Below are 21,059 nucleotides of genomic sequence, written 5' to 3'. Positions count from 1 at the left end.
TCTCTGTCCATTTAAAGTGCTCGTGTCCAAACTCAGTGCTATACTGGGTGTAAGTATCTGACACAATTTCTGCAATTGTAAAAATGGCTGTAAACCTGTGTCCGCTCCAGTGTATCTCAGGGTACCACTGACCCCAAAGTAACACAGTACACAAAACTAACACGGAGCCATTCCTCGTTCTCGTTCCTGATTGGTTTAGTAATCTTCTGTTGCTTACAATGGGAAGATGAACTTAAAGTAGCTTAGTTAGTCGAAATGCCTGTTTAGTATACTGGACATCCTGGGTTCAAATCCTAGCTGTGCCTTTTCACATTCTGTTTTGGGGTGGAATGGTTAAAAAAACAAGCGTGTTCTGATAACCACGAGGGATACGACCCCTCGATCTTCAGCTCCAAGGTCAGACGCCTTAAAGACTAGGCTACATGGTCACTGACGCTCTTTTCTTGCTCAGTTTTGGGATGCGCAGGAAGTTTTAGGGATCACGGTTGCTTACCATATTTACAGATTGTGTGTGTGTGTGTGTGTTTCAAGCATCTGTATAATATGTATGTGTGTATGTGTATGTATGTGTGTGGCTTAGCTGGTCAATGCAACTTTAATTTGTATGGTGCTTGTGTACAGTACACTTGTCTCTCACTATATCGCGGTTCACCTTTCATGGCCTCACTGTTTCGCGCATTTCTTTTTTACAGTGTCTGAACGTGCATTGTGTTCTGCGTTCTGATTGGCTAAGAGACTGTAGACCATTGTAGACCACATAAATGTTGGATCGCAGTGTGACTCTGAAGTGCTGTATGTTTGCAAGTTTTCTCCCCAACAAAACCCACAATGTCGATGAAACATTCTGCACCGACAAAGGCACCTACAAAGGTTTGAGAGAAATGTGAAAATGTTAATGCCTGTGTGAGAAAAGTGTATAAAGTGTGTGGTGAGAGCTTTTACAGCTGCAAAACATATAATAATTGTAAAACATAAAGCTACTACTTCAAGGATTTCACCTATTGTGGGTTCTTTTTAGAACATATCTCCTGAGATAAATCAGGGACCAATGTGACAGAGAAAGGTGCTGTGGCTTAGCTGGTCAATGCGCTTGTCTAGTAAATAGGAGATCCTGGGTTCAAATCCTAGCAGTACTTTTTCACAAACTCCATTCTGGTCTCTGACAGTTGTTGAAAGTGCTTATAAACTGCACAAGTCATGCTCAGCCCTAAGAGGCACCTGCTGTTGAAACTGAATAAGGTCAGTGAGGAATAGCAGTGCCAGTTGCTTTTCACGTTTTTAAGACTTCAAAACTCAGATACATAATGTTCTCAGGTGAGGATGTTGTCATTTTAGTGGATACATTTTGTTCATATGCAAACCTCTATACAACAGACATGAATGTGTGCAGGGTTATTCCAGACAGTGTCTCTCAGAGAGCTGTGGTCGGTCTGGTGTGTCCCAGCATCACTACACCAGTGCCACATTTAGAAAACAAATAGATTTTGAATTATTCAGAGCCTCTGGCCACATCTGTCCTCACACTGCTTTTTTGTTTTTTCCCTGAATCTAATTAAAAGAGGCTCGTCTGTCTCTCTGTCGGCCTTTGGTCCTCATAAACAGTTCAACTCAGAAAACAGCAAGAAAAGACCATTTATTTTACACAATCTGAATGCATTTTAAGGCAACGTCCTTGAGGTTTCCTGTGTGGGAGTATTTTTTACATAGAATGATCTGTGCTCCTTTCAACGCGACTACAGGCAGTTTAGTCACCTGTACGTGACAAGTAAAAGCAGCATTCAAAAGTGTTCAAAGTCTGAAAAAGGTTAAGACAACAGGTTTGGTTTATGCAAGTAGAACATGTACTTTGAGTGTTTAAAGTGTGTTTGAAATCATTGTCGTTTGGTAGTTTCACAGCTAAAAAGCCTTAAGTCCTCATCACAGTAATGAGTTTTGTACTTTGTAGACATTTCTCTTTCATTATCCATTCACATCGCTTCTTCAGCCTCATTTTCACTGGTTCACTTTGGAGGGGATTGGTACAGGCCTTAACTGTCTCCACTGTCTAAAGTGAACCGTCCCGCCCCATCTGAGGGGTCTGAAGTGGACCCTGGACGGTACTAGCTCCCAGAGGGGGGCCAGCGTGGTACAGTTTTAGCTGCGGTAATTAGCTAATTATGTAGCAAGGAAACAACATGAAAAAACTCAGGACAGTTTTTAGAATTATTTTATATTCAAATTATCAAAGTAGCTCCCCTTTGATTTGCTGAAAAATATTAAGTAGAGTCATTTCATTTTACTACATAAATTTGTTGATCTTACTTTATATATTTGATGGCTTTGTGTATATAAAGTGTAGAAAGAAAAAAAAAAAAACAATACATTGAATGAGAAAACGTGTCCAAACTTGTGACTGGTGACGTAAATTGTGGACAAATGATTGCGCCACAAAAGCTAGTAAGTTTGTAGACTTCCTGTTTTTCTTCATACGTCTTGTCCTGCTAAGATTTTAACATCTCCAGATTGTGAAAAACAAAATCAAAGTTTCCTCTTCATCCATTTTGTTTGTGTCAGTTCTTTTAACTTCGATAAACATCATAATCCCCAAATCCCAAATACCATCTGCTTTCGAGAGCTCCGTCATGTATCGTTTCATTTCCTGGATTTTTTTCAGGTTTTGTTGTCATCTTTATCGATCTCGTGATAGCGTTAACCTTTACGAGAGGTTACGACTTCATAACCATCTGTAGACACGAGCCAGCCGCTCTCATCTGCTCCTGATGGATGTTATTGCTTTCGTTCCATATTTCCTCCATAAATCGGACTCCCCCTACTCTGCCGGTAGCTCAGGTATTGATCGCTCTTATGGGTAATCAGGTTGAGAATCACATGCTTGTCTTTATGTATTGATTTAGCTGCAGGTTGGCTGGTTTTGTTCGTTGGTGTCAGCTTATACTAGACACTTGAAAACAGGAGCGGCGGGTTGGTGCTAATGTAATGTAATGGCGGGAAAAGCATGGGAGTCACAGCACCCATGGGAGACATTTGGGAGAGCTATTTCTCCAGCGGTATATTCTTGGGTTTAAACTTCCTGTTATCTGCTACACTTCAAAGACTCTTTGCCATTAAAAAGCATATAATATTTAGTTGTTATTTGCTAATCGCTGTGGCAATGGTCCTAACGGTTCATCTATCCCAAACCCATGGATACACTTAACACAGATCATGGCTCAGAACAGCTAATTTCCTGTAATATATATATAATATTTTATTCACAACCATAGTCAAGGTCGATAAAGTGCCTTGCCAAAGGACAAAACAACAGTATGCACTGGTCAGAGCTGGGATTGAACCTTCAATGTTTGGGTTTGCGAGCTGACACCCCGCCTTATGGATCAGCCATTTTGAATTATTGTGAATCAGCTACTTTCTATTGGGTAATATTTAAAGCTGTATGGCATTTAGTTTATGCATCTCCATGGAGACAAGCCAGTGACGTATCAAGCCAATCTGCAGGTCAGGTCTGTGGAAAGCTGACCCCGTTCACATTAAGAATACATGATTTTAGAGCCACTGCTGCCCCATCATAGCCCTATTGTATTCTCAGAGGTCTCCCATCCACGTGCTGCCCAGGCCCAACCCTGCTTAGCTTCAGAGATCAGACAAAATACTAAAGCTAGAGTGTTGTGCATTGGACCAAGACTTGTTTCACTAAATCATTGTTAGCATCATTATATTTAAGGTATGATTAACAATCCTATCATGATTTTTGTAGTTTCTTTTATTTTGGTAACATTTATTATTTTACTTCCTGGTTGGACACGGGCAGTAGATATGACAGAGGTAATTCCACGCGTGTTACCTGGCAACCATAATGTAAACAAGGACCACAACGCATCAGTGGACTAATACAAATAAATAAGAACACTATTACCTTGTGAAATCAGTGCTTAAACTGTTCCTTGTGCGTGAACTGTCAGCATTTTGGATGGAATTTTCTATGTTAATGACATAAGTAGAGGAGTTGTTATGGAATTGAGTGCTACTTCCGGTATTTTTGCGTCAACTGAACCAAGTAATAATTATTAAAAACACATGAAATACCGCCGTATGCGCTCTAAACACACAAATGCATTGACGAAATTCCCGTTTTTTTCCCCACATGTAGTTCCGGTGGAGTAGTCCTCCATCAGCCCCTGTGTGAGGAGCCGTGATTGGCGTGCTCAGTCTAAGCACATGTTTGTAAAGTGCTTTCTCAGGCGTTCTGCACTTTTTCTGCTGACTGCCACAAACTTCCATTAAAATTGATTTCACAAATAGTTTTCTCCGACGGCCCATTTCGGAACACCGCCTGATAAACAATATTTACTTAGGGCGCATTGAGGGGAATATCGGTTTTCACTTCAGCTTTCCTCGCTCCAAAATTAGCCAACAATAAAGTTTGAGAGGGAAGGCTGCTACTCTGCAAAAAACAAGAACTGAAAAGAAATTGGATTTAGAATATTAAAAGTGCTGCGCCTGATTTTTACCGTCTTAAAAACGCGAAAAACAGAACTCGTTTCAAATGGTTTGCACTGGTCCAAAGTTATTCCTCACTTACCTTATGCACTCTGAGCATTCTGAGCACTTTTCATGACTTTCAGAGGCCAGAGCATAGTTTTGCCATCACAGTAGATAATAACAACTAGCATGCTAACATTGCACTTCCTGATTATTCACCGCAATTAGTTTATAAGTGCTTTTAAACAACTGTTAGAGGCCAGAGCGGAGTCTTGCCCTCACAGTATTTAACAACAACTAGCATGCTAACAGTGCACTGATTATCGAACAGTTAAGCACTTTTCTAATTAGATGCAGACAGTACACAGAGTTGGTAGTTTGATTCCGGCTCTGACCAGTGTGGTTATGTCCTTGGGCAATACACTTGACCTGCTTCACCTCAGTTCAGTGAGAATGTGGGTGTATTACATTTTCATACTTTTGTACTTTTTACTTGATAGTTTTCAGACTCTATGCTTTTACTCCTATACTTGAGTAATATATAGTACAGTGTAACAGTATTCTTACTTGAGTAAAAGTTGTGGTTTCTCTTCCCTCTGCGAGTGAGTCTAAAGTGACTTGAGTTTTATGTAACAATATGAAATTTGACCGTTTGTTTCTTGATTTAGTTTGTCTCATTTTTGTGTCTCTTTTGAAATTACCAGCTTTCATGCATTATTTCATATTTTGTCCTCACATTCACCTCATTGCAGCATCTTTACCTTTATTTATATTCGCACATTAATTGTACATACAGAGAAAGACCCATATATCAGTTGGCCGACATAAACTGCGTCTTGTTTTAGATTTTCGTATTGTCCACTTTGTTGACGTTTCACCACAAAAGGCAGATTTCAGTTTAAAGATTCATTAAATTACACTTTTTTTTTTTGAGCTCTCGACGCAGACTTGCACACAGTAGCTCACATATGACTATATAACAACAAAGAGCAAAAAGAGATGGAAAAAATCACAACACACAACATACGTATTTGTACTGTACATATTTTTAACCAACAGTTTTGACATAATCTTGGATGGGCAAAATATCACTAACCTCCTGTGGGGAAATGCACTGGAATTCCCAAAACCTGTGCACACTCAGAGAGACTACCAGTGTACATGAAGGATACACACACACACAAATATATATACATATACACACACATATATATATATATACATTTATACGAGGCAGTAGCTCAGTCTCATTGTGATTCAAGACTTTTCTATTGGCTCTAATTGACAGCTGTGACACTGTATGGAGTGTTCAATACATTTTTCATGACCCCAGAGAGAGGGAGAGAGAGAGGGAGAGAAAAAGAGGGAGAAGTATTAAAAATGTATGGTAAAGTGTCTAAAATACATCTAGAACGACAAAAAAAAAAAAAAAAAAATACAAATTAACATATATGACTTTATGACAGAATGACACAACAGTCTGAGCGGGAATCAGTCTTCCTACCTTCTGGTTTGGGGGTTCAGCTCTCTAACGTTGACTCTCCCCAGTACTTACATTAAATAGTGCGTTTTGCTCCCGTGCACTGGTGAGTTTGAGCCCTGTGACTTTTTGCTCTTCACATAAGCACAGAATTATTCATAACGGTTTTATTCGTGTAGAGAGGTCCTGACAGCGCCTCCGCAGCCCGTTCACTGTAAGTGCGATTATTCACCTGTTAATATTCAATGAGCCTTTACCACCGCAAACCCCCGGAGTTCCCTCGGAGCGCTGTTCTAAATACACCGGCATATTCACGACTTATTTATTCACTATTTTATCTTTTTTCCTGTACTGTGGTGAACCGGAGCCATAGGATTCAACTGTAAACATGAAGCACTGCACCGGTACAAATTTTTTCTGACGTATCTATTTCCATGGAAACAAGCAGGTGACATCGCCAGGCCAGGTAACAGGTCAGATCTCTGGAGAGGTGATCCCGCTCACTGTAACAATGCAATATAGATGAAATGTCATGCCGTGGAATATTCCAGACCTGCTTTAGTCCTGGCTTAGACCTCATTTAGTTTTTGATTAGTTTAAAGTCCTGTTTTAGGCCTGGTTTAGTTTTTGTTTAGTCCGAAGTCCTGGTTTAGACCTGATTTAGACCTGGTGTAGTCCTGTTTTAGTCCTGGTTTAGTCCCGGTTTAGTCCTGGTTTAGTCCTGGTTTAGACCTGATTTAGACCTGGTTTAGTCCCCTCCCTGAACCGCCACCATAACGTGGTGGAGGGGTTTGAGTGCCCGAATGATCCTGGGAGCTATGTTGTCGAGGGCTTCATGCCCCTGGTAGGGTCACCCGTGGCAAACAGGTCCAGGGGGTCGGGTCAGACGAAGAGTGGTTCAGAAGCCCCTTATGAAGAGTGTAAAAACAAGGCAAGCTACGTCGCCCGGACCGGGGTTACTGGGGCTCCACCCTGGAGCCAGGCCTGGGGTGGGTGCTCGACAGCGAGCGCCTGGTGGCCGGGCTTTTCCCCATGGGGCCCGGCCGGGCACAGCCCGAACGAGTGACGTGGGGCCGTCCTCATATGGACCCACCACCCGCAAGAGGATCCGTAAGAGGCCGGTGCTTGAAGATCTGGGCGGCAGTCGAAGGCAGGGGCCTCGACGACCGGATCTCTGGACATGGAGACTAGCTCTGGGGACATGGAATGTCACCTCACTGGGGGGGAAGGAGCCGGAGCTTGTGCGGGAGGTTGAGCGTTACCGACTAGATATAGTTGGCATCGCCTCCACACACAGTTTGGGCTCTGGAACCCAACTTCTTGAGAGGGGCTGGACTCTCCATTTCTCTGGCGTTGCCCGCGGGGAGAGGCAGCGAGCTGGTGTGGGCTTGCTCATTGCCCCACAGCTCAGCCGCTTCATGTTGGGGTTCACTCCGGTGAACGAGAGGGTCGCGTCCCTGCGCCTTCGGGTCGGGGACAGGTCTCTCACTGTTGTGTCGGCCTACGGGCCAAACAGCAGTGCAGAGTACCCGACCTTCTTGGAGTCCCTGGGAGGGGTACTAGACAGTGCACCAACTGGGGACTCCATTGTTCTCCTGGGGGACTTCAACGCCCATGTGGGTAATGACAGTGACACCTGGAGGGGCGTGATTGGGAAGAACGGCCTCCCTGATCTGAACCCGAGTGGTGTTTTGTTATTGGACTTCTGTCCTAATCACAGTTTGTCCATAACGAACACCATGTTCGAGCACAAGGGTGTCCATCGGTGCACGTGGCACCAGGACACTCTAGGTCGGAGGTCGATGATCGACTTTGTTGTCATGTCATCTGATCTCCGACCGCGTGTCTTGGACACTCGGGTGAAGAGGGGCTGAGCTGTCAATCGATCACCACCTGATGGTGAGTTGGATCCGCTGGCGGGGGAGGAAGCCGGACAGACCTGGCAGACCCAAGCGTATTGTAAGGGTCTGTTGGGAACGCCTGGTAGAGCCTTCTGTCAGAGGGGTCTTCAACTCACACCTCCGGGAGAACTTTTCCCTGATCCTGGGGGAGGCTGGACACATGGACTCCGAGTGGGCCATGTTCTCCACCTTTATTGTCGATGCGGCCGCTCGTAGCTGTGGTCGTAAGGTCTGTGGTGCTTGTCGTGGCGGCAATCCTCAAACCCGGTGGTGGACACCGGAAGTAAGGGATGCCGTCAAGCTGAAGAAGGAGTTCTATTGAGCCTTGTTGGCTTGTGGGACTCCTGAGGCAGCCGATGAGTACAGGCGGGCCAAGCGTGCCACGGCTCGTGCGGTTGCAGAGGCAAAAACTCGGGGTTGGGAGGAGTTCGGGGAGGCCATGGAGGAGGACTATCGGACGGCCTCAAAGAAATTCTGGCAAACCGTCAGGCACCTCAGGAGGGGAAAGCAGTGCTTCACCAACACTGCTTACAGTGCCGGTGGAGAGCTGCTGACCTCGACTGGGGATGTCGTCGGGCGGTGGAAGGTATACTTTGACGATCTCCTCAATCCCCCCGTCATGTCTTCCGAGGAGGAAGCAGAGACTGGGGACCCGGAGGTGGACTCGTCCATCACCCTGGCTGAAGTCACCGAGGTGGTTAGCAAGCTCCTCGGTGACAAGGCTCCGAGGGTGGACGAGATCTGTCCCGAGTACCTCAAGTCTCTGGATGTTGTGGGACTGTCTTGGATGAGACCTCTCTGCAACATTGCGTGGCGGTCGGGGACAGTACCACTGGAGTGGCAGACCGGGATGGTCTGCTCTGTATAAGAAGGGGGACCGGAGGGTGTGTTCCAATTACAGGGGAATCACACTCCTCAGCCTTCCCGGTAAGGTCTACTCCAGGGTACTGGAGAGGAGAATCCGACCGATAGTCGAACCTCGGATTCAGGAGGAGCAGTGTGGTTTTCGCCCCGGTCGTGGAACACTGGACCAGCTTTATACTCTCCATCGGGTCCTCGAGGGTTCATGGGAGTATGCCCAACCAGTCCACATGTGTTTTGTGGATTTGGAGAAGGCATTCGACCGTGTCCCTCGTGGTGTCCTTTGGGGGGTGCTCCGGGAGTATGGGATCCAGAGCCCTTTGGAGCAGGAGCTGTGTTCGCATTGCCGGCAGTAAGTCAGACCTGTTCCCGGTGCATGTTGGACTCCGCCAGGGCTGCCCTTTGTCACCGGTTCTGTTCATTATATTTATGGACAGAATTTCTAGTCGCAGCCAGAGGCCGGAGGGGGTCTGGTTCGGGAACCACAGGATTTCATCTCTGCTGTTTGCGGATGATGTTGTCCTGATGGCTTCATCGAGCCAGGACCTGCAGCAGACCAGGCGGTTTGCAGCCGAGTTTGAAGTGGCTGGGATGAGAATCAGCTCCTCTAAATGTTGTAAGTTGTGTGTACATCCCACCTGACTCAAACTACAACAGAGCGGCCGAAGCTGTAGCCGGAGAAGCTAACACTATGCTAGCCAAGTATCCCGGTGCTCCTGTTTTTATTATGGGAGATTACAACAACTGCAGACTGGATCGTGCTCTGCCTTCGTTTGAGCAGTACGTGGATTTACCAACTAGAAGGGGAAACATACTGGATTTATGCTATGGGAACATAGCAAACGCATTTCGAGCCCGCTCATACCCTCCGCTTGGACTTGCAGACCATAATGTGATCTGTTTACTTCCTGCCTACAGACAGGAACTGAAGCGAAGCAAACCTCAGACTTACACTGCCCCACAATGGACGGAGGAGGGTATTGCTCAACTCCAAGGTTCACTGGCATGTACAGATTGGGACGTATTTGAGGGGGATCTGGATGACAAAGTAATAACAATCACGGACTATATTAACTTTTGTATTGGTACCACCATTCCAGTGAAAACTATTAAAAAGTACCCTAACTCTAGGCCATGGATAACTTCGCAATTTAAGAAGTGCCTTGAAGACAACCACAAGGCCTATATGTCCAAAGATGAGGGTGCACTCAGAACAGCAAACCGCTCAATAAAGAATGAGGTTTTCAATGCTAAGCATAGATACAAAAAAAAGATAGAGCAAAATTTTGGCAATATGAACACCAGACAGGCATTCCAGATGGTTAAGACTCTCACCGGGGGTCCTCCCAAATCCCAATCGGTAACATCAATAGAGTTGGGTAACGACCTAAACATCTTTTTCAATAGATTCAACACACATGACTTTTCACAGGAGTGTGTCAATGAACTGAACAATCTCCCTCTTCTGGATCCTGGGGATGTGGCTCCTTTCACAGTCGAGGACATTCGTGGCCAGTTGAAAAGGTGCAAGCCCGGAAAAGCACCAGGACCAGACGGCATATCTGGGAGGATGCTGAAAACCTGTGCATCTGAACTGGCACCAGTGATTCACTCTCTCTTCAGTGAGGTGTATGACAGCTGCAAGATTCCCTCACTGTGGAAAAAAGCCACTATCATCCCAGTACCCAAAAAAAACAGACCCAAAGAACTAAATGATTACAGACCAATAGCCCTAACATCCTTGATCATGAAATGCCTAGAACACCTACTTCTTGGAATAATTGTACCAGTCGTCAGACAGCAACTGGATCCACTTCAATTTGCCTATAAGGCCAGGAGAGGGACGGAAGACGTTGTGGCCTGCCTGCTGCATCTTCTTCTGGAACATCTGGACTCTCCTGGCACTTCAGCACGGATTCTCTTTGCAGACTTCAGCTCCGCTTTCAACACAATTCAACGCCATAGACTCATATCAAAACTGAACCAACTCCAGGTTCCATCACGACTCATTCAAATAATACACAGCTTTCTTTCAAACAGACAACAGGCTGTCAGAGTTAATAATGCAATCACAGCCCCTCTTACCACCAACACCGGAGCGCCACAGGGCTGTGTACTAAGTCCATTCCTATATACTTTATATACAAATGACTGCACCAGCCCATCACCTGGAACAGTATACATTAAATATGCAGATGATACAGCTATATTAGGACTTCTCTCAGACAGTACATCACTTGGACAATATCAGAACTCTGTATCACACTTCACCACATGGTGTAAAGAAAATCATCTTCAACTCAACCTCAAGAAAACACAAGAAATGACCTTTGGCCCTGGAATATTTGACCCTACCAGTATTGACAATATCACAATAGACACTGTTGAACATTTCAAATATCTTGGACTCACAATTGATCATAAACTGACTTTTGACTTTCACATTCTGGACATTTCAAAAAGATGCAATCAAAGACTTTCTGTTATCCGTAAGTTAAAAGGACTCCATGTTTCACCACATCTACTGCTTATTCTGTACACCAGCATCATCCAACCTGTCCTACTGTACTGCTCACCGTGTTTTCTTACATGCTCACAGTTAAAAACCGTAATTCATTTACAAAAATAACCCACCTAGCAGCAAAAATCATTGGTCTCCCTACTCCCAGTCTGTCACAGTTAAACTCTAAAGCCATCACTCGTATAGCACAGACAATAACACAGGACCACACTCACCCACTGCACCGGTACTTTACTCTACTGCCTTCAGGACGACGATACAGGACTCTCAGATGTAACAAAGGACGCTTCAAAAATAGTCTCATACCCACAGCCATTATTAACTTGAACAATCTATAGACTACGGAACTCTAATTATCATTATGCACTTTTACAATGTCAATTACCTGCCTTTGTGTTTGTCCAATATATGTGATGTGTTTGTGTGGCATTGTATGTATGTATGGCGTTTTTCTCTGTGTGTTTTTGACTGTGAAGACAAATTTCCCCTCGGGGACAATAAAGTAACTAACTAACTAACTAAATCCGAGGCCATGGTTCTCGACTGGAAAAAGGTGGTTTGCCCTCTCCAGGTGGGTGGTGAGTCTCTGCCTCAAGTGGAGGATTTCAAGTATCTCAGGGTCTTGTTCACGAGTGAGGGAAGGATGGAGCGTGAAATTGACAGGCGGATCGGTGCAGCGTCTGCAGTGATGCGGTCGCTGTATCGGTCCGTTGTGGTGAAGAAGGGTCTCGATTTACCGGTCAATCTACATTCCTACCCTCACCTATGGTCATGAGCTCTGGGTAATGACCGAAAGGACAAGATCACAGATACAAGCGGCCGAAATGGGTTTCCTCCGCAGAGTGGCTGGGCGCACCCTTGGGGATAGGGTGAGGAGCTCAGTCACATGGGAGGAGCTCGGAGTAGAGCCGCTACTCCTACACGTTGAGAGGAGCCAGCTGAGGTGGCTTGGGCATCTGCTCAGGATGCCTCCTGGACGCCTCCCTAGGGAGGTGTTCTGGGCATGTCCCACAGGGAGGAGGCCCCCGGCTAAGACCCAGGACATGCTGGAGGGAATATGTCTCTCGGCTGGCCTGGGAACGCCTTGGGGTCCCACCGGAGGAGCTGGAGGACGTGTCTGGGGTGAGGGAAGTTTGGGAGTCCCTGCTTAGACTGCTGCCCCAGGCAACCCGGCTCCGGATAAGCAATCCGATATAAGAAAATGGATGGATGGATAGTCCTGGTTTAGTCCTTGTTTAGTCCTGGTTTAGTCCTGGTTTAGACCTGATTTAGATCTGGTTTAGTCCTGGTCTAGTCCTGATTTAGTCCTGGTTTAGTCCTGGTTTAGACCTGGTTAAGTCCTGGTTTGGTCCTGGTTTAGTCCTGATTTAGTCCTGGTTTAGACCTGGCTTAGCCCTGGTTTAGGCCTGGTTTAGCCCTGGTTTAGTCCTGGTTTAGTTCTGGTTTGGTCCTGGTTTAGTCCTGGTCTAGTCCTGGTTTGGTCCTGGTTTGGTCCTGGTTTAGTTCTGGTTTAGTCCTGGTTATTCCTGGTTTGGTCCTGGTTTAGTCCTGGTTTAGTCCTGGTTTGGTCCTGCTTTAGTCCTGGTTTAGTCCTCCTTTAGTCCTGGTTCGGTCCTGCTTTAGTCCTGCTGTAGTCCTTAAATCCCTGATCTGATGGCGTATATTCAAAGTGAAGAGTGTTCCTCTCGACACTGAACTCCACAGAATCATCTTCTCATTACATAACAAAAAGCAGCCCACTCAACCTTCTTTCATTAATTACATCTTTCACTAATGACTTAATGAACGTACTTTACAATGTGCTAACACTTTTTCAACCACGTATGCTAATGATAATAATAAAGCATGAACCTGGTCAACTCAAAATCTTCATTCATTTGTAGACAAATAAATAATTTTAAGTCTCTGTGCCTTATTTTTACCGTCTTAAAAACATGAAAAACAGAACTAGTTCACTCCTGAACTCCTGTTAGCGTTAGCGACAGGTTTGATTGACAGCGTCTCTAAGCGCTCACCCCCTCTTAAACTAGCAGTGGAGCGGGAAGGGGAATTTCCTTCATCAGCCTCGCTCTGTATTGGCTCTTTGGTTGCTATGGTACTCGTGGCAGAATTCCAAATATGTAACTCGTCTCCTGATTAGCCGCTATAACTGCTAGCGTCGATGAGCTTCATTTGACTGAAGCTGAGCGCTGTGGGTGACGTCACACTCACTCAGTCCACTTCTTTATTTAGTTCAGAAACAGAGTTTAAGGCAGTATTTGAAGTTCGCTGAATTCCGGTGTATTTCCTAATGCAGAAACACGTTCTAAAGCTCCGCACAAGCGCCTGAATGTTCCGCAGGGCAACTTTAAATGACATCCCATAATAACTACTTTACGATTCAGTGTCAAGGTCCTGCACATTCATGTATCTACAGTCTACACCAGTTATCATGTCTAATACTGCATATCTTATAATCAAATACTATGTTTATTTTGGTTCTGACTATTTACGAGTAAAAGTAGTAGTAGGAGAAGGAGGAGCAGCAGTAGTAGTAGTAGTGGTGGTGGTAGTTGTAATGTGTTATGATGATGTAGTTTCATGACATCTTTTACTTGTTATATTTTGAATTGAGAGTAGTAGTAGTAGGAGTAGTAGTAGTAGTAGTATTAGAAGGAGGAGTAATAGTAGTAGTAGAAGGAGTAGTACAAGTAGTTGTATTGAGGAGGAGGCGCAGTAGTAAATGCTAGTGGGGGTTGTAGTAGTAGGAGGAGTAGGAGTACTAGGAGTAGTTCAAGTAGTAGTATTAGAAGGAGCAGTAGTAGTAGTCATAGGAGGAGTAGTTCAAGTAGTAGTAGGAGGAGGAGCAGTAGTAAGTACTAGTGGGAGTTTTAGTAGAAGTAGTTGTAATAGCAGTTGTAATGTGCTATGGTGGATGTAATTTGATCACATCTTTTACTTGTTATATTTAGAATAGACAGTAGTAGTAGCTGTAGCAGTACTAGTAGTTGTAGCAGTAGTAGTAGTAATAGTAGGATCGTGTTGTTATTTTGAATATAGTCTTCACTGTGAATCAGTCTCGAGGTCATGTTATGTTCATGCTGAAAAGATCTCAAGTGTTCTGTGTTCTGTACCACAGTATTCCACTCATAAATACCAGTATGAGTACACTGTATCACTGGGCAGTACTCAGGAGCCACCAGAAGCCACCAGAAGCCACCAGAAGCCACAGCGTGTGGTGTGTGAGTGTTGGTGATTAGAGTGAGGTTTAGGTTTGTGAACAAGGTCAGTGTCTCCAGGTCCATCTGCCACAGGGACATCAGCTCATCCTCCTCTCTGAACACCTCAGAGATCTTTACCTGCAGTTTGTCTCTCTCTCTCTCTCTCTCTCTCTCTCTCTCTCTCTCTCTCTCTCTCTCTCTCTCTCTGTCTCTGCCCACCCTTGCTCTCTCTCTTCCTCATTCTCTCTCTCTCTCTCTCTTCCTTTCACTCTCTCCCTCCCTCTCTTTTTCTCTCTCTGTCTTTCACTCTCCATCTCACGTAGATGGAGAAGTTTGGGTTTGGGTGTGGGTTGTGGTTAGGAGTGTTTGGGAGCGTTTGAGAGCATTTGGGATTGTTTGAGAGTGTTTAGGAGCGTTTGGGACCATTTGAGAGAATTTGGGAGGGTTTTGGAGCCTTATGGAGCATTTGAGAATGTTTGGGAGTGTTTGAGAGCGTTTGGGACCATTTGAGAGCATTTGGGATGGTTTGGGAGTCTTTGGGAGCATTTGGAAGCGTTTGGGAGTGTTTGAGAGTGTTTGAGAGCATTTGGGACCATTTGAGAGCATTTGGGATGGTTTGGGAGTCTTTGGGAGCATTTGGAAGGGTTTGAGAGCATTTGAGAGCGTTTGAGAGCGTTTGGGAGGGTTTGGCAGCCTTTGGGACCATTTGAGAGCGCTTGGGAGCGTTTGGGACCGATTGAGAGTGTTTGGGAGCATTTGGGAGTTTTTGGAAGCATTTGAGAGTGTTTGGGAGAGTTTGAGAGCCTTTGGGAACGTTTGGGAGCACTTGGGAGCTTTTGGGAGAGTTTGGGACCGTTGGAAAGCGTTTTGGCAGTTGTGTTGGTTGTTTTCTCTGCTCAGACGATAACAGTGATTAGACGAGGATGCACTCATTTTGGGATTTGGAGTTTGGGAAGTTGCACCTCAGGCATTCCCGGGATGGGAACATTTTTGGGTTGTGGTTTGCAGAGGTGGAGAGTTTACACTGTGCAAACGTGTCAAAGTATACTGGATCAAAACAGATTATAACTCAGAACTTACACCAAATCTAAAAGCAGAACAGGGCTGATTAGCTAAAAGTGCAAGTTATTACTAGCAATTATTGCTCTATTAAAAGTTGGCCAAATGTTACTTTTAAAGTCTCTGTACCTGATTTTTACCATCTTAAAAAAAAACGAAAAACAGAAGTTGTTCATTTTCAACAGTTTGCAGTAGTCTAATGTTATTCCTCACTTACCGTATGCATTCAGATCATCCTAATTATTCACCACAATGAATTTATAAGCACTTTCCACAACTTTCAGAGGACAGAAGAAGAGTTTCAGTGTCATAGTAATTCAAACAACTAGCATGCTAACACACACTCCCTGATTATTGGACTATAAAACACTTGTTAATTAGATGCAGACAGCACACAGCAGACTTATTTCGACCTCAAGAGCTGCTTATACAATACATCTGTACTGCATTATTATTATGTTTATTTTGCTGGGTTAAGTGTCTTGCTCAAGGACACAACAACCTCTCTCTTAAAGATGTTCTTGTTATGAGCTGGATTGGAACCACCAGCCTTCAGATCAGTGGACTCCCTACCAACTGAACTACTCGCCCCATTGTAACTATTTATTGCGATATCTTGAGGAAATATATCAAAACAAACCCGTAAATACCTGACTAGAGTGTGAATTAAGTAGCCATCATTCTCTGAACAATAAAACGGGCCTGTAGCTTAAAAACACGCTGTGAATAACACAAGAGAACAACACAGCTCCCCGGACTCTGCTAAATATCAAACTATTGTAAGCTATTCAGTGTTACTCTGAGTTTGATTTATATTTGTAAGTAACAGCTAACCCATGTTTTACCTGGAAACACATCCACACAAATCCTAATGCTTTTAAACTGTCTGCACAATAAGTATTTACTGCAGTATCTTGAGGAAAAGTTAAAGCAACAGACACATTTGTATCATAGACCAGCTCACAATGGGAAGTACAGCAATGAATAATCAAAACAATACAACTCATGTGCAAGTTAAAGCTGCAGTACGTAACTTTCTGAAAAAACATGCGTCTTTACTAGGGCGGGGTATCATTAAGAAGTTGCAGATACGATACATACCTCGGTACATAAGCCATGATATGACACAAACGGGGTTGATCGGCAAAATGGCGTCTTGAAAATAAGTGATTCAAGATTACTCAACCATTAATCACTCCAAACACAACTTCAGGTGAGTAAATAGTGAGAGTAAACAACTATAACATGGTTCAAAGCTCTGAAAAGTCCATTTTGCAGCATAGGTCTGATTTAAACAATACGCTGATCTTTGCTGTGTTTTTCAGCTGATAACTGAAGCATTTTAGCTCCAAACTAATTCTCGCACTGAACCTTTTATTTCAGTGTGACATTCAAATACATGGCTCACATTGTTTTAGGGTGGAGTGGGTCACTGTCGCTTCGGTAACTGCACAAATGCCACAAATGCTGTACTTTTTGACACTGGGCAAAAGCTTCATGTCTGAAACTAAACTCAGAACTGAAGAAGAGAAACCGTGGAGTCAAAACCATCCAAATGATCTCAAAAGCAGAACAAGACAAACAATTTTAACTAATTAATTCTACCAATTCTTAAAGGTGCAGTGTGTAACTTTTCTGGTGAGATTATCTTGATTTGTCTGAATGTAATGTTCCATAGTACAGCAATAAATTTATCTATCTCTATGGAAACAAGCTGGGTAGAAAAGTTATTACAACACCTATTGTTAAAGGTGCACTATATGACTTATTTTTATTGCTTCGTCTCAAATGTTCCACAATATGGCATTACACTTATCTACCTCACGTTTATTGAACTACAAATGCTTTTATTGCTTTAACAAACACTGTGAAAAACATGCATTCCGACTCGTCTCTCCATAGATCTGATGTCGCTTAACTACATCTCTATGGAGACCAGCACAGGGCATACACCCTCCACCAGAAAAAGTTCCGCAATGCACCTTTATAATTACATACATTTTTGGCTCGACATCAGAGGGAGTGTGAAAGTCCCCTTCCTGTCTTGTTAAACAGACACGCCTCAAATATAAAACGACACATTTGAGCTGCTCCGTCTTTGAAGCAGAGCCAAAAGCGGCTCATTTTGTCTGTCGACGTGTGGACTTGGAGCAGGTGCAAACATCTTCACCTCCTCTGTATTCTCCTCATGTTTTAGCTGGAAGTAATGCCGTAATGCAGCTGCCATAATGGATGTGTACAATAGATTACATTAGAGTTCTGGACACATGGGGGGTTCTGGTGTGGGGGTCTCCGGGCCACTGTTATGATTACATCCAATTCAATTTACAATGTGCAGAGATCCAAAGACGTCATTTTGTGATAATCTAATTGAGCTGTTGACACTGATCTGTGCGTTCCATAGATTGCTTTCAGGTTTAGTGCTGTCAGAGTTTAAGTAGTGAAAGGTTTAAAATTCAGGGATAGCTGGTCAGGTTTGTGGAATTTGCTGTTAAAATGTTTTGTTCTGGTTTATGGTTAATATCTCTGTTATTACTGGGCCTATCCCATAGACCAGGGGTGTCAAACTCAATTTCACCGAGGGCCACATCAGCAAAATGGTTGCACACAAATTTGTATAGATGTAAAAAATATGACTGTGTAACTGTGTATCTCCTGATAAACTGACATTTTAAGACAGTCATATATTTTAATTTACCTTGTCGCGGGCCACATAAAATGATGTGGCGGGCCGCATTTGGCCCCCGGGCCTTGAGTTTGACACATGTGCCCTTAAAGTGTATTTTATTTGTATTAGTTAGTTTTTTTTCTAAATTGGAAGATTATTATGATCTTGAACTATAATAAAATTAAATTATATTCGTGGAAGGCGGTATACCCGACAAATTGCCATGCATTTAGGCTTCGCAACACGCTCCGAAAGCCCGAAGGCGATATAAGGATGACAGCATTTTTTTTTTAGTTCAGAACAGTTTATACAGTGTTATCTTCATTTTAGATGTCAAAAAGTGTTTGCGGCTCCCTGTGTTTTCTTTTCCGTGGAAACTGGGTCAAAATGGCTCTTTGGATGTTAAAAGTTGCCGACCCCTGGTATAGTCTGTATAAAGAAGTGGACTAAGTGAGTGTGACGTCACCCACAGCGTTCAGCTTCAGTCAAATGAAGCTCATCGAGGTGAGAGCAGTTATAGCAGCCAATTTATTTCATAGTATCATAGCAACCAAAGAGGCGATCTGGAGTGAGGGTGTTGAAGGCAACGCCCATGTGAAGGATTGAAAATGGAAATTCGCTGGCTAATTATTACTTCATTCTCCCATGTGTTTGTTGCAGATGATGTCTTTTGGTGATACTGTATATTTCAACATTTGTTTAGTGGGATTCCCTTTGTGTCAGTGGCAATACATTTAAAGTATCTATCTATCTATTATTTGCAAGTGTTGTTGGATTCGCACACGTCCCAATCCTCTCCTGACGTATCCGCTGTTTGCTGGTAGCTATTGTTTGTAAAGTATCATAACCTTTGGAGTTTCAGAACCAGACTATCGTCACACTATCGTCCTGTCCTCTCGCTAACCCGGCCCCTGTGCTTGCTCCAGGCGTGCTCTGTCCCAGGGCTGTGAGACGAATCCAATCGCAATTTGACTGGACGCTATTAGCAAATTACAAAGACCGCAGTTTTTGAAGTAGCATCGTTTCCTCCAGAAACAACAAAAATGCAGAGTGGCAGTCTCGCTTCTGTTAGTCCGACCCAGGGCATCTATGACTACAATAGTAGGTTACCATCATCAATTAAGTAGTGAATGAATAATGCATAAAATTGTAAAGTGACTTTGAGCGTCTGGAAAAGCGGCGCAGTATTATTAGCGTGTCAGTTCAGATTCTTTTCGTCAGCTCTCCCAGACGTGTTTAAAATGTGAACTTTGAACAGAATCATAAAACATGAACCTCAGATCTAACAGTTCAGCCCTGCTCCTCTCCTCTCCCTCTAACCCACGTCTCCTCCTTGTCTCCAGGCGTTCCCACCAAACCTCAGATCTCCGGCTTCGAGGCAGCTGTTCCCGAGGGAGAAGAGGTGACACTGACCTGTACCTCCAGCGGCAGTAAGCCCCCTGCTGTGCTGCACTGGTACCGCGGGGACAAGAGGCTCGCAGGTAAGAACTGAAATGATGAGCAAAAATGTGGCCAGCACAATGGTGTGGGAGCAGCGGGAGTTGGAGGAGGTGACTCTGTTTTAGAGCTGTGAGTGAGGCCGAGGGCTTTGGCACAAGAGCAGTGTGTGTTTTTATTCAGTCTGATGTTGTTTGGTCTCCATATGTTACTACAGATGCTGGAGTTGTCCCTAAGTGTTCTGTTACAAGTTTATTTAAATATTTTTCTAACGTGTGTTTTACTTCTATGGGGTATTAACTGCAAACACATAACATATTTAGATCACCATGTTATCTTTAATTGTTTTGCAAATGCAAATGCATCCCCCTTCAGAGCACTATCACAACACAATCAGCTGTATCCCACTAATGAAGCTACTGCACATCACTTCAGGTTTTGTCAAGTTGCTCTGCACAATTTCTGTATCATGTTTTTATGTAGTTATGGAGCATGGAGGATGTAATCTTGTGGCCAGAGCTTTGGACAGAATCTTACAGCTAACTGTGAGGAAGGTTCAAATAGGGCTGGTGAAAGCATGGTTTTTGTTTTATTACTTTACTCTTAAACCTTGTGTTGAATATTGTGTCTTAAACACTGAGGTGAACTTGTTTCTCAGTAAGAATGTGACAAATACTTATTTTACTTACACTGGAGCCTGCTACTTTGGTCACATGACACAACTCTTTATCTTCACGTTGCAAGAGGCATTATAATACATATTTTCAGTGACTGTAAGCATCTTTCAGTGAGGTATTCTACTTTACTGTAAACAGCTAACAGTATATCCACTTATGACCTTGTACAGACATTATGTAAAATTAGTTAAGTTCTCATAGCACCAGACTTCTATAGATAGTACCTTTCTCAGGATATAAGTACTGGAAAACTCTCTTGAACCGCAACACATGTGCTGCTGTGTGTAACTTCAGATAAACTTCTTTCAACTCTCTACCTGGTCTGCAATCTCTTCCTTCACAATTACAGCTGAGAGATCACTAAAATACTCATGCACAGATGACATTTGGTATAATACCCCCTCTTTAACTTTTGAGTCATATTCTTTGAACAGCACTTTTACTTGAGTTCTTGGCTTCTTTCCCATTATTATGAGTAACTCTAAAACTGACAAAAACTTTCTGTTGACATAAAATTATACATAATGGAAAACTGCATTTTTAAATGTTCAGTTCAGGATTTTGATGCATACTTATTTGCTTATTCACATTGTATGACTTGTTGTATAACTGCACTATTTAATATTTTGCTGTGGGTCTACCACCTGCTCATCTCCATGGACATAGAGAAGTTCAATGTCATATTGTGGAACATTCCAGGCAATTCAATAACATCTCCATGGAGACCCCTGTATTTATGGCACCTTTAAAATAGAGTCATGCATGTAACAAGCACA

General features: G+C 43.6%; 1 protein-coding gene across 1 annotated transcript in view; it reads left to right on the top strand.

Moving 5' to 3' along the window:
- cadm3 (cell adhesion molecule 3) overlaps nucleotides 1-21,059 on the top strand; it is a 283,081-nt gene that overhangs the window by 173,210 nt on the left and 88,812 nt on the right. The window contains exon 5 of the mRNA XM_055228474.1: nucleotides 19,513-19,650. Coding sequence (XP_055084449.1) covers nucleotides 19,513-19,650 — 138 coding nt within the window. The remainder of the gene's footprint in view (nucleotides 1-19,512; nucleotides 19,651-21,059) is intronic.

This window comes from Periophthalmus magnuspinnatus, chromosome 17 (genome assembly GCF_009829125.3).
Source record: "Periophthalmus magnuspinnatus isolate fPerMag1 chromosome 17, fPerMag1.2.pri, whole genome shotgun sequence".
Classification (NCBI taxonomy): Eukaryota; Metazoa; Chordata; class Actinopteri; order Gobiiformes; family Gobiidae; genus Periophthalmus; species Periophthalmus magnuspinnatus.
The sequence above is the reverse complement of the archived record's forward strand: the minus strand, read 5'-3'. Positions and strand labels throughout refer to the sequence as shown.